The sequence below is a fragment of the Astyanax mexicanus genome, chromosome 17 (genome assembly GCF_023375975.1).
Source record: "Astyanax mexicanus isolate ESR-SI-001 chromosome 17, AstMex3_surface, whole genome shotgun sequence".
In the NCBI taxonomy this organism is placed as follows: domain Eukaryota; kingdom Metazoa; phylum Chordata; class Actinopteri; order Characiformes; family Acestrorhamphidae; genus Astyanax; species Astyanax mexicanus.
Window position 1 is genome coordinate 36784135 of NC_064424.1, and position 14068 is coordinate 36798202.

General features: G+C 42.6%; 1 protein-coding gene across 1 annotated transcript in view; it reads right to left on the reverse strand.

Annotated features, from left to right (window-relative positions):
* Nucleotides 1–2907: 2907 nt before the first annotated feature.
* tmprss15 (transmembrane serine protease 15) overlaps nucleotides 2908–14068 on the reverse strand; it is a 32516-nt gene continuing 21355 nt past the window's right edge. The window contains exons 21-24 of the mRNA XM_049466087.1: nucleotides 13689–13870; nucleotides 5831–5926; nucleotides 5024–5163; nucleotides 2908–4288 (exon numbers count right to left, since the gene is read on the reverse strand). Of these exons, the coding sequence (XP_049322044.1) occupies nucleotides 4106–4288; nucleotides 5024–5163; nucleotides 5831–5926; nucleotides 13689–13870 (601 nt within the window). The 3' untranslated portion in view covers nucleotides 2908–4105. The remainder of the gene's footprint in view (nucleotides 4289–5023; nucleotides 5164–5830; nucleotides 5927–13688; nucleotides 13871–14068) is intronic.

The following is a 14068-nucleotide window of genomic DNA, read 5'->3' on the forward strand; positions in this document are numbered from 1 at the left end:
CAACAGTGTACACTTGCATCCTTAGCTGGACTGAATTTGGCATTTAACGGTCATGTTAACATTCATTTTATGTCTGGTTTGATTTTACAGGTTAAAGTGGACACAACATTAAGTTCAAAACACTTTTAAAAAGAGTGTGATGAGAAGTGAAACATATAACATATAACATTCTGACACCATATCCCTAAACAACAGTCCAGGCATGAACCAGCAACCTCTTAAACATGAGACACTCCATCTGCCACAGGGACAAAGAGTCTGACAAAAAGAAGAAAATCACTTAATAGTCCAGAAGACCGCCAAGGCCTTTTCCAAACCAGCACACAGTTTGGTGACACCCAACCAATAAGATGACAAATAAAACACTGCACCTGCCATAGGAGCATCAGGCTCAACCAGTCAGCCACATTAGCTAACAGGATTTGTTGCACGATTTTGCATAACTTGTATTCCATTCAGTTTTGCAGTTTGCAGTTTTGGACTTCTTAGCCAAAACGGAAAAAAAACAAGGGTCTGAGATACCACTCAAACCTAACCCAAGAGTCCGAGATACCACTGAGACTCAACCCAAGGGTCCGAGATACCACTGAGACTCAACCCATGGGTCCGAGAGGCTTGAATTGGTGACCACCAAAACACTAGCAACTTTAACTGCCATTGGACTACCACTGACTCACAAGGCCCACAACGATCCTTAGAAAGTTTTGCATCATTTGTATGTTGTTCAGTTTTTGGCCTCCCAGCGAAAAAGAAAAAGAAAACACTGGGATAGTCTTGAATTGGCAACAACATAAATACTACCAACTCTACCTGCCATAGGATTTTTGGACATTATCATTGTGCCCACAGGGTTTTTTGGGAGTCTTGCAACCCCCCACCACCAGATTGGCATACTCAACCAGTGAGCAACAACTACCCACATGGATTTTTGGGCGGTTTTGTATCATTTGTTATCATTTGTAACAGTTTTTATAGGCTAGAAGTCTACAGAGACCCAGTGTTGAATTGGCAACCTAAAAAACAGAAGCAATTCCACTTGCCGTGGATCAGCAGATTCTAGCAGCTAGCCACAGTAGCAGCTGTCCACACTGTGTTTTGGCTGCTTTTGCATCATTAACATCTTTTTCGGTTTTGGGCCTTGTAGCCAAACAGAAGAAAGCACTTTGACGGGCCAAAAGACCACCGGGACTTAGCCTCGAACCACCAATCACTTAAACAAGAGTACCACGGGCTGCCTTGACATCAGCTCTACCATTGAGCTACATGGGCCACAGAGTGTCTTGGGCAGTTTTGAATAATTTGTATCTTGTCTTAAGAGTTTGGGCTTCCTAGCCAAAAATAAGAAAGCAACTGCAGGGTCCGGACATCGCTTTGGTTTTGGGCATCCCAGCCAAAAAGAAGAAAACATCCCGAAGATTTCAGAGGTACAGTCTTGAACCGGCAACCAGCGAAACAAGAGCAACTCCACATGCCACAGTGAGGCACAGTAGCCTACAAGGTTTGTAAGGCAGTTTTGCATCATTTGTGTCTTGTTTGGTGTTGCCAAAGAGAAGATAAGAATCAGAGGGTCTCTAACCGGCATCCACAAACAACTTCACCTGCCACAAGATGGGTTTACTCAGCCAGTAAGTTACAGGGCACCCCTCAGAGTAATGGGCAGTTTTGCATCATTTGTGTCTCTTTCTGAGCTTTTGTGGCGGTTTCGCATTACTTGGAACACCACTTAGGGCAGGTATTAAATCGGCCAAAAGAAAAAACACCTTGACAGTGTCGAAAATAATTAAAACTCAGTTTTAAACGAACAACAAAACACAAGAGACTCCATCTGATCATCAAATTCTACCAGTGAGCCACATGAGACCACAGGCTTTTGGGCCTCCCTGCCAAAAAAAAAACAAAACAAAACTCCTGATGTTCCCAAACAGCAATGAGACCTGGTCGCTAACCTGGGACCTTCAAAACACAGGCAACTCCAGCTGAAATGGCACAGCTCATTTGGTTTTAGGCATCCCAGCCAAAAAGAACAAAAACCTTAACACTCCTGAACACTGCTGTGACCCAGTCTCACACCAGCAACCACTGAAGCACAAGTGACTCCTCCTCCTATTGGATTGGTTCAGGTCAACAGGTGAGACATATCAGGCCATAGGGCTTTTTGGGCATTTTTGCTTTATTTGTATCTTGTTTTCCAGCCAAAAAGAAGAAAATGCAACGGTCGGGACCCAGTTGAGACCCAAGCTCAAACCGGCGACTACTGAAAAACAAGCAACTTCCCCTACCACAGGAATAGTGAAGCGGTTTTGAATTATTTGCATATTGTTTGGTATTGGGCCTCCCATCAAAAATAATGTATTATTCTTCTCAAAAGTTTAGATTGTTTAGGGCTTTTTTGTGTTTTACACTGAATGTATACCTAATTTCTCACAGATGTGGGTGTGAACCAGGCTCCCAGGGGTTAAGCTTTAATATTTAAACACCCCAGATGAAGTAATGTTTATCAATGATTCTTGTTTGTCATGGATAGAACCAATGAACCATGTAAACCATGGATAACATTTCACATATTGTTTGAAATATCTACCCAAAATGCAGTGGTGAAAATGTATGTAAGACTGTGTATGATGGAAGCTCAGGGCAGCCAACAAGCCAAATAATTCAGGTGCAGTGGTGCTTGCCATTTTAATTTGCAGAATGAAGACTTGTTCTATTATGCCCGTAAGTCTTTAGTAAGTTGCCACACTTGCTTTTTAAGTTCAGGTAAATAGTACACATTAACTACACATAACTTGAAAATAACATTATATTTATTTGTCTTTTTTAAGGCAATCAGTTTCCTAAATTCTATGTAAAAATAAACTTTACAGTGCAAGAAATGAGACAGAAATTCTACCAAATATTTTATTCAGGAATTCAAAACATTTTTCATAGGTAATAATACACTGAAATTATTTAATTACAATATTTCCTTATCAGGCATTGAAATGTATAAACACATTTAAGTGACATTCATAGTATATGACTAGAGCTGGACAATATAACAATATTTTATGATATTTTCTTGATAAAGTTTCTATCAAATTTCTTTACAGAGTGTATACTGAGTGTATACATTAATACTGTGTGTTGAGAAAATGTTTTAAATATTGTAATATAATATTTTTACCATATCATGTGCAGTGATTACGTACACAAAAGGTGGATGCTTTTATACTGTTCATATCGATATTAATTGTATTCTATCAACTAAAATTAAGAAATATATTGTGATGAAGACTTTTACAATATTGTCCAGGCCTTTATACAGTATATGTATTTTTGAAATATGTTTAATTCTGCATAGTAATGTTATGTAATGTTAACTTTATTATTAATGTTCTAACTTACTCGGTCATTTAGAATCGTTTATCTTTACAGTTCTTTACAAATATCTACTGATTATATACAAGCTGTGATATAGCACATTAGAATCACTTCATACATTATTTGTAGCAGTATATGGTTCATATTATTGATAAATCAGATTTTTTACTATTGAATGTGTATATAAATCTACATTATAGATTAGACATCAAAAAAGGAATGACCATATGTCAAATTATGTGGTAAGTAAGAAGAAAAGTAGAGTGAATTGAATGTTTGATAAAACCGTTCACCAATCAATGATGAGTTTATTTATTACTGCTCCTTCTTTATGCAGTGGTGACATCTGTACAGGGCTATATTAGTAATGTTAGCAATATTAGTAATGTTAGTAACTTTTTTAGCCTCAGCATTTCTTTGTATACTAAAAGACTAACTACCTTTCTCTGTGTGGATTTTACTCACATGTGACTTGAGTACTGAAGTACATTTATAATTGTGAATTGTTGACTAAAGTTGCTAAAGAGCTAACTAGCTAAATGTGTGGCTAGAATAACATAACAGCTGATGTTATTTATGATTACAATAGCAAAGCTGAAGTAAATGTATCGTGCAGTGTTGGTTTGTCTGGGGGAGATGTTAAAAATGTTACTTGTTCAATAAACACTGAAGAAAAAATATATTGCTTTTTTAAACTGTGCATCCAACTAATTTCTCCCTCATTAGTGCCATTATAATCTTGTTTTTATCTTGATCCAGTCCAGTGTGAGTTGAAGCGTCGATTCTCCACCACCCAGTCTATGAACTCGCTGACCAGGGCATAGACTCCGGGCCGCTTTGGTCGAGCACAACCCACTCCAAACGATGTCACACCTGCCAGAACCCAGTGCTTCTCTTCCTCACACATCAGCGGACCTCCAGAATCACCCTGACCCAGATAAACACACTTACATTTAGGCTGGACACTTTAACAGTAGCTAATCTGCTGTAGTCTGGATTGGCAGAAGTACACAGCTGTAGATTAAAGGGGTGGGGCTAAAGTGTGGTTTGTGAAATTGAGTTCAATTGATTCAATGTGTGGGGCGAAACTTAGGAATACTGAATAGGCGGCATTAAACTGTTACAAACTGAATGGGTGGAGCTAAACTGCTGTAGGTTGAATGGGTGAAGCTAAACTGCTGTTGGTTGAATGGGTGAAGCTAAACTACTGTAGGTTGAATGGGTGAAGCTAAACTACTGTAGGTTGAATGGGTGAAGCTAAACTACTGTAGGTTGAATGGGTGTGGCTTAACTACCGTAGACTAAATTGTTGTGTGGCTTTATGGACAAAAACTTTATTCATTTTATTGTAATCTATTATTACACAAAAAATTCCATACTTTTTGCACCCCTTGATAATAAGCAGGCTGTGTTGTTGACTGATGTACTGTATGTAAATAAGCTGCACTCTGACTGGCTGTTGCTTTGGAAAGGCTAATTTGATACAGACTAAATGGGTGGAGCTAAACTGCTGTAAGCTGAATGAGGTGGGATAAAGCTGCAGGAGGCTAAAAGGGTTTGTCTAATCTCTTGTAGGTTGATTAGGGGTGTCTAAACGTCTGTAGGCTGAATGAGTGGGGCTAATTGGCCTGCTTTAGGTGTTAAATTTATTATCTGTACCCACCTGACAGGAGTCCACCCCTCCTTCAGCGTATCCTGCGCACACCATGCGCTTGGTGATGTTATACTCAGGCAGCCACTCCTGACACTGAGAGTTATTAAGAAGGGGCAGCACAGCCTGCTGCATCACATCTGCTACTGGACCTACAACACAAACGACACACTACATTCAGTCACATACACTATATTTAGATAAGTTGATTTAGATAAAGTTTTCTAGACAAAGTTGTGCAATTGAAGACGTTTGGCCCAGTGAATGAGAAACCTGGACTGCTATGGACATGAACTGTATCCTCTTCAGTGTCAAATACAGGTTCTGTTTGGGATCTGATGATGGTCAGGTTAGAGTATAAAGGCTTTGTGGTAGGCACTTTAATCCTGCTCAATCATGTGATGATCAGGGATGCTATTTCAAACAGTTGGTCACCCCTAGCTGTGATATGAGGGACACTAACAGTTCAGTGATGTGAGCAACATGTGTGTGTGGTCACATGTGTTGGCTCTCATGGCAAGGATTCTAACTGGCATTTTTAGCAGGATAATGCTCACACACACAGCAAGGGTTTCTAAGTAACATCTCTGTCAAACTACACTCATTTATTGCTTGTTTGCCTGACTGTTTTATTGCAGGGTTAAGATCAACAGGGAGGCCAGCTTCAGCAACCTATGGGTGTGCAGGATCTACAGATCCAGCTTCAACACCTGTGGTTAAATGTGGGGCAGTAGGCCTTATAGAATCTGATTATATTCTGATAAAGTGGCTGCTGAGGGACATGTGAACAAATTTTTTAAATATTTTAATGCAACAGACCTCCTTCAGTCATTCTCCCCCAGCCAGCAACAAAACACCTTCTCCCTGGCGCGAACTGCTGGTCAGGGTGTGGCAGGCAGATAGGCTGAATGTAATCTGTGGAAATGTAAAGTTTTTAGTTATTAACTGAAGAATACATAATATATATTATACTATTCATAAGCTAAACTGAATGATTCAAATAGGAATTAATAAATAGTAAATACTTGTATATTGTAAATACAAAAAAAAAAAAAAATTTTAGTAGACACTTGTGATATTAGTGAAGATGGTACCACTCATTCATTAAAGATAATGGATAATTTATTATGGTTACCGGACCATTAATAGCCTGGTTAATAATCCATAGTGGACTTTTTTGTACATACTGAATAATATAGTAGATACTGAATCATTGGATGAATCATACAACACACTGAATAAATCATAGTAGATTCTGAATAACTGGTAACACTTTATTTGGATGGTCAGTAAGAGATGCCTCAGAGATGTTCAACTAGCACTCAACTGAATGTCAATTAAATGCAACTGCACTCTTAGTTGAATGTAAGCGATTCTCTATAGAACCTGATCCTACACCTAACCTTAACCATAACCATGAATCAACCCTAAAATCTAACCCTAACCCAAACTCTAACCATGAATCAACCCTAAAACCCAGCCCTAACCCAAACCTTAACCAAGAATCAAATCCAAAACCCAGCCCTAACCCCAATCTTAATCATGAATCAACCCTAAAACCCAGCCCTAACCCAAACCCTAATCATGAATCAACCCTAAAACCCAGCCCTAACCCAAACCTTAACCATGAATTAACCCTAAAACCCAGCCCTAACCCCAACCTTAATCATGAATCAACCCTAAAACCCAGCCCTAACCCAAACCCTAATCATAAATCAACCCTAAAACCCAGCCCTAACCCAAACCTTAACCATGAATTAACCCTAAAACCCAGCCCTAACCCCAACCTTAATCATGAATCAACCCTAAAACCCAGCCCTAACCCAAACCCTAATCATAAATCAACCCTAAATCCCAGCCCTAATCCCAACCCTAATCATGAATCAACCCTAAAACCCAGCCCTAACCCAAACCCTAATCATGAATCAACCCTAAAACCCAGCCATAACCCAAACCTTAACCACGAATCAACCCTAAAACCCAGCCCTAACCCAAACCCTAATCATAAATCAACCCTAAAACCCAGTCCTAACCCAAACCTTAATCATGAATCAACCCTAAAACCCAGCCCTAACCCAAACCTTAACCATGAATCAACCCTAAAACCCAGCCCTAACCCCAACCCTAATCATGAATCAACCCTAAAACCCAGCCATAACCCAAACCTTAACCAAGAATCAAATCCAAAACCCAGCCCTAACCCCAATCTTAATCATGAATCAACCCTAAAACCCAGCCCTAACCCAAACCCTAATCATAAATCAACCCTAAAACCCAGCCCTAACCCAAACCTTAACCATGAATTAACCCTAAAACCCAGCCCTAACCCCAACCTTAATCATGAATCAACCCTAAAACCCAGCCCTAACCCAAACCCTAATCATAAATCAACCCTAAAATCCAGCCCTAACCCAAACCTTAACCATGAATCAACCCTAAAACCCAGCCCTAACCCCAACCCTAATCATGAATCAACCCTAAAACCCAGCCCTAACCCAAACCCTAATCATAAATCAACCCTAAAATCCAGCCCTAACCCAAACCTTAACCATGAATCAACCCTAAAACCCAGCCCTAACCCCAACCCTAATCATGAATCAACCCTAAAACCTAGCCCTAACCCAAATCCTAATCATAAATCAACCCTAAAACCCAGCCCTAACCCCAACCCTAATCATGAATCAACCCTAAAACCCAGTCCTAACCCAAACCTTAATCATGAATCAACCCTAAAACCCAGCCATAACCCAAACCTTAACCACGAATCAACCCTAAAACCCAGCCCTAACCCAAACCTTAACCACAAATCAACCCTAAAACCCAGCCCTAACCCAAACCCTAATCATAAATCAACCCTAAAACCAAGCCCTAACCCCAACCCTAATCATGAATCAACCCTAAAACCTAGCCCTAACCCAAACCCTAATCATAAATCAACCCTAAAACCCAGCCCTAACCCATACCTGTCAAGTTTTGAATTAAAAAATAAGGGAAATTTTCCGCCGCTTCGAGCCATCCCGCCAGCCCAACTAAGATTTAGTATCCCTTACATCATAGGTCGGCAATAGGCGGCCCGCGGGCCAGATGCGGCCCGCAAGCAAGAAACATCTGGCCCGTGAGGTTGAACTATAATGAAAAAAAAAATCGGACTGTCCGTCTCAAAAATGCTCTTTATTTAGAAACTTAATTTTCCAAAACAGAAAAATTTATTAAAGATTTTATGATAGAGCCACGGGCTGTTAGATAACTGCTAGCTTCTTTATTCTGTTATTTTTTTTTTTATTCGTTTGTTTTTTTTTATTTAACAAACAGGTATATCATTAATAGCGCCCCCAATGGTCAGTCCACAGATTTCACCCACATCAGCCCACTTGAATGTCTGCTTGTCATTTTAAGAGCGCCCTCCCGCCACCGCGCCCTCCCGCCACCGCGCCCGCCAATCCCCCCCCCCCCCATCCACCACCCCCCCCGCACCAAGTGCTTGTGGCCCGCCATGTAATGGCTTGGAAAAAATCTGGCCCGGGTCCAAACTTAATTGCCGACCCCTGCCTTACATTTTAAGACAGGTTTACAAGAAATCTAAAATAACCACCTGTGAATCACTTACAAACTACAATTAGAGATTTAGAATCTAATAGGTTTATCTTTGATGACACTGAAATGTTGTGAACATTCCTACATATGTAATTCCTATAATACAGCCAAAATAAAACCCTTTTCTAGATATTTACATGAAATCTTTACTTTTTTATTTACTTAATATTTTTTTGTATTTAATTTATTGAAAATTGAACAAAGGGTGCACGAATTCCTCAAAATGACTGTTGGTGAGCTAAAAATAGTATTATGAGCTTTTACATATAGACATGGTGTAACGCGTGATGAGACGGGAGGCGGACGTTTAAACGGGTAAGACATGACTTTTAATAAATAACAAATAAACAAATAAACAAACAAGGGAAAAACGAATAAATATATGTACATAAACAAACAGGGAAAACAAACAAAGAGCTAAACTAAACAGACAAGTACAAAACAGGGCTAGGGATATATATACAGGGATAAATACAGGAATATATACAAAACAAGGAAATAACGTGACTAGGAAATATACAAGAAATAAAGAGAACTAGAAATAAACAAGAAACAAGCAGAGCGTGACGAAACCGTGAATAAACAATAGCTAACGTGGCGAGACAAAACAACAGGGGAAGGTGCAAAGACCGACAGCAAACATTAACAAAGTGAGACTATATATAGCAACATGAAACACAGAACACCTGGGAAGGGGCGGAGTTACAAATTAGACACACGTAATGGAAAAGTACAAGAGAAACACACTAGGAAACGGGGAAACAGAGGGAAACCTGGCGAGGGCGTAACAGAAGCCCCTCCCTAAACGCGCAGCTCCCGAGGCGCGTAAAAACGAACCCCGGGGGCCGGCGGCGGGGAGAGGCCGGGAAAAACAAAAGACGAGACCGGTGACTTGACATGAGGCAACACAGGAGACTGGACAGAAGACGTGACAGGAGACTGGACATAGAAAGGAGACTGAACCGAGGACGTGACTGGAGACTGGACATTGGGCGAGACAGGAGACTGGACGGGGAACTGGACAGGGGACGGTGACTGGACATGAGACATGACTAGTGACTGGACAGGACTGGACATGGGAACGGGAACAAAAACATTAACGGGGACAGACACGAACACAGTCACAGGGACAGGTACACAGAAACCAGACAAGACAGGAACAGGAACATAGACCGACACAGGAACCATAACGGGGAGCGACAGGGGTACAAAATAAACTTGGGGATGCCCAGGACTGGCTAAAGTCTGTGGGAAAGTTCGTGGAGCCAGCCTGGGCAAAGTTCTTGGGCTGGGATCCGGGGGCCTTGGGGTAGACCTGGGCACACGAGGCTTGGGGCAAAACTTAGTCCTGGGTGCCGGGATGGGCTTGGGTGTGGTGACGGGCCTCGCTGGCGACGCGACGGCTTGGGCAGCAGGAGTTGGAGGCGCGGCAACTCGGGCAACAGGAGCTGGTGGCGGTGCGGCGTCTCGGGCAGCAGGAGCTGGCGGTGCGGCGACTCGGGCAGCAGGAGCTGGCGGTGCGGCATCTCGGGCAGCTGGAGCTGGCGGCACGGCGACTCGGGCAGCAGGAGCTGGCGGTGCGGCGACACGGACAGTAGACACTGGCGGTGCGGCATCTCGGGCAGCAGGAGCTGACGGCGTGGCGACTTGAGCAGCTGGGGCTGGCGGCGTGATCGGCGCTGGAGCGGTAGGCACTGCTGGCACAGGGACATGGACGGTGGGCACCGCTGGCATCGGCACATGGGCGGTGGGCACCGCTGGCATCGTAGCAGGAGCAGTGGGCACCGCTGGCATCTTAGCATGGGCGGTGGGCACCGCTGGCACAGGAACATTGGCGGTGGGCACTGCTGGCATCGTAGCATGGGCGGTGGGCACCGCTGGCACAGGAACATAGGCGGTGGGCACCGCTGGCACAGGAACATAGGCGGTGGGCACCGCTGGCACAGGAACATTGGCGGTGGGCACCGCTGGCACAGGAACATTGGCGGTGGGCACCGCTGGCACAGGAATATTGGCGGTGGGCACCGCTGGCACAGGAACATAGGCGGTGGGCACCGCTGGCACAGGAACATTGGCGGTGGGCACCGCTGGCACAGGAACATTGGCGGTGGGCACCGCTGGCACAGGAACACTCACATGAACAGACTTGGACCCTTGGGCTGTAGGTGTCTGTGTGACGACTCGGGCTGCTGAAGACTGCACGGGGACTTGACCTAATTTCACCGCAGCGTATTCAGGTTCCGGGGTGGCAGTAGCAGTACAGTGTAGCGCCGTTGTCATGGGAACCCCGGAGCGAAGATCTGCTGCCGCTACGGGTGACTGGAAGCGCTGCTCGGCGGCCGCCGTGGAAGCTGGGTCTACAGCCGTAGAAGATGCGAGCGCCGTAGCAGCCAGAGAAACTTGACCCGTGGAATCAGGAGATGCTAACTGCGTTAGCCGCGTAGCCGTGGGAATGCCTGGAGCTGCAGCCGCTGAAGATGCTAACTGCGTTAGCCGCGTAGCCGTGGGGAAGCCTCGAGCTGCAGCCGCCGGAGGAGCTAGCTGGTTAGCCTCAGAAGCTAGCTGCGGAGCCGACGAGGTGAAGCGCGCCCTGGGAGGCGGGTGGAGGATAGCCTCCGCAAGCGGCGGCAAGCGGGCTCTCGTCGGAGGGTAGAACTCGTCCTCCGAACTGGACGCGGCTGCGAGGAGGTCCACGTAATCCCAGAAATAGTCCTCACAGTCCGCGTTTCTGCCCGCCTTGCCTACCTCGCGGTTCGGAGCGAGGCCGATGGCCCCAACCGTTAGCCCCCCCCCAAGAAAATCCTCCGATTTTTGGGACCTCTTAGAACGCCCAGCCCGAGGCCTTCTCCGGCCTCGAGGCCTCGGATTTTCCTGCGCCGAGGTCCCAAAGGGGGCATGACGGATGGCCAGCCCAGATCCAACCCAAGGGTTTCCCGAATAAACGTCCATGGCGGTCGGTCTTTCTGTAACGCGTGATGAGACGGGAGGCGGACGTTTAAACGGGTAAGACATGACTTTTAATAAATAACAAATAAACAAATAAACAAACAAGGGAAAAACGAATAAATATATGTACATAAACAAACAGGGAAAACAAACAAAGAGCTAAACTAAACAGACAAGTACAAAACAGGGCTAGGGATATATATACAGGGATAAATACAGGAATATATACAAAACAAGGAAATAACGTGACTAGGAAATATACAAGAAATAAAGAGAACTAGAAATAAACAAGAAACAAGCAGAGCGTGACGAAACCGTGAATAAACAATAGCTAACGTGGCGAGACAAAACAACAGGGGAAGGTGCAAAGACCGACAGCAAACATTAACAAAGTGAGACTATATATAGCAACATGAAACACAGAACACCTGGGAAGGGGCGGAGTTACAAATTAGACACACGTAATGGAAAAGTACAAGAGAAACACACTAGGAAACGGGGAAACAGAGGGAAACCTGGCGAGGGCGTAACACATGGAGCAGATATATTCCATCAGTGAATCCATAATTCCTTAATAAAGTATGCAAAACAGTATGTCAATAATGGATTCCATGTAGCAATGTAATAATGTACACAATTCACTTGTTTCTAAATTGTTATTTTACCTTTTATAACACACTGAAACATTTTTTTAAAGAAATATTAATAAATGTTAGTCCTAAGGGTCTACACAATTAATCTTGAATTAATACTTCTTTCTTTGATCAGTCCAGTCCTGATCAGTTTAGTTAATTTCAGTCCTCTCCACGTGTCCTCTCTCTCCAGTTTAACCATCTCTTCTACCCCTTCTAAATAATACATTACACCACCGTACCTGAGAATTTAACAAATTCCAACAACTGACAATTCCCACACTGACCCTCCTCCTCGCGTCGCAAAACCAGCAAGCTTGATTGGCTGTTTCTCCTGAAAGGCGGGACTTTCGCCTTGATCCGGCTCCATGATTGGTTAAGAGATTTCTCATTCACACAGCGCCTGTCTCGTAATAATTTTATTTTCATGTTAATAGAAAACGGGAAATTTACTGGAAAATAATAATACGGGAGGTGGACGGGAATGAATTAATCAACCCTTAAACCCAGCCCTAACCCAAACCTTAACCACAAATCAACCCTAAAACCCAGCCCTAACCCAAACCTTAATCGTGAATCAACCCTAAAAATCAACCCTAACCCAAACCCTAATCATGAATCAACCCTAAAACCCAGCCCTAACCCAAACCCTAATCATAAATCAACCCTAAAACCCAGTCCTAACCCAAACCTTAATCATAAATCAACCCTAAAATCCAGCCCTAACCCAAACCTTAACCATGAATCAACCCTAAAACCCAGCCCTAACCCAAACCTTAACCATGAATCAACCCTAAAACCCAGCCCTAACCCAAACCTTAATCATGAATCAACCCTAAAACCCAGCCCTAACCCAAACCTTAATCATGAATCAACCCTAAAACCCAGCCCTAACCCCAACCCTAATCATAAATCAACCCTAAAACCCAGCCCTAACCCAAACCCTAATCATAAATCAACCCTAAAACCCAGCCCTAACCCAAACCCTAATCATAAATCAACCCTAAAACCCAGCCCTGACCCAAACTTTAAACTAAACTTTAAAGTGTAGGGTTACATTTAACAGAGAATCATTTATATTCACCATAGAGTTCAGTTGAATTTAATAAATTGTGGATACTAAAAAATGATGTGTCTATACTCAAAAAATCATAGAGGGTACTAAGAGAGGCATAGTACACACTGAATAAATGATAAAATATATGAAATAACTCATAATGTATGCTGAATAATTCATAATACATAATAAATTATTTATGATTGCTACTTTAGTAATTTATTTTGGATTTGTTATGGATATGGAAACTTAATTGTAGACTTAATTGTAGAGTAATTTAGTTTTATTCAGAAAAAAAATCACAGAAGATACTGAATATTTAATAGCTGTTCATAAATATTTCACTCTTTACTAAATTACTCATATTGCAAACAGGTAAAACAAGAAAATATAGTAAATAATATAATATATGAAAAACTGATAATGGAACAAAATCTTTTCAGCCTACCTGTGAAGTTGACTTTAGTCTGTAAGTGAATCAGAGCAATATCTGATTCTTTAGTCCGTCTGTTATAACGAGGGTTCATTATAACCTGGTCTACTAGATGAGTCTGTCTTTCAGAAGTGTCCGACTCATACTGGGCATGAAGACCTAACACCACCGCCCAGTTAGAGAGATGGATATTTCTCCTACAGGGAAAGACACATAATTTTATACAGTTTATATTGAGTTTTGTTATACTCTGCTGTAACTGAACATCTATCAATGTATCTCTCTTTAAATATACACAGTTATATATGGTGGCACCCAAAGAGAAGTGTGAGATTGTAATGCTTTTTTAGAGGGTAGATAAAGGTTATCAGGAAACAATAAATTATTAATATTTA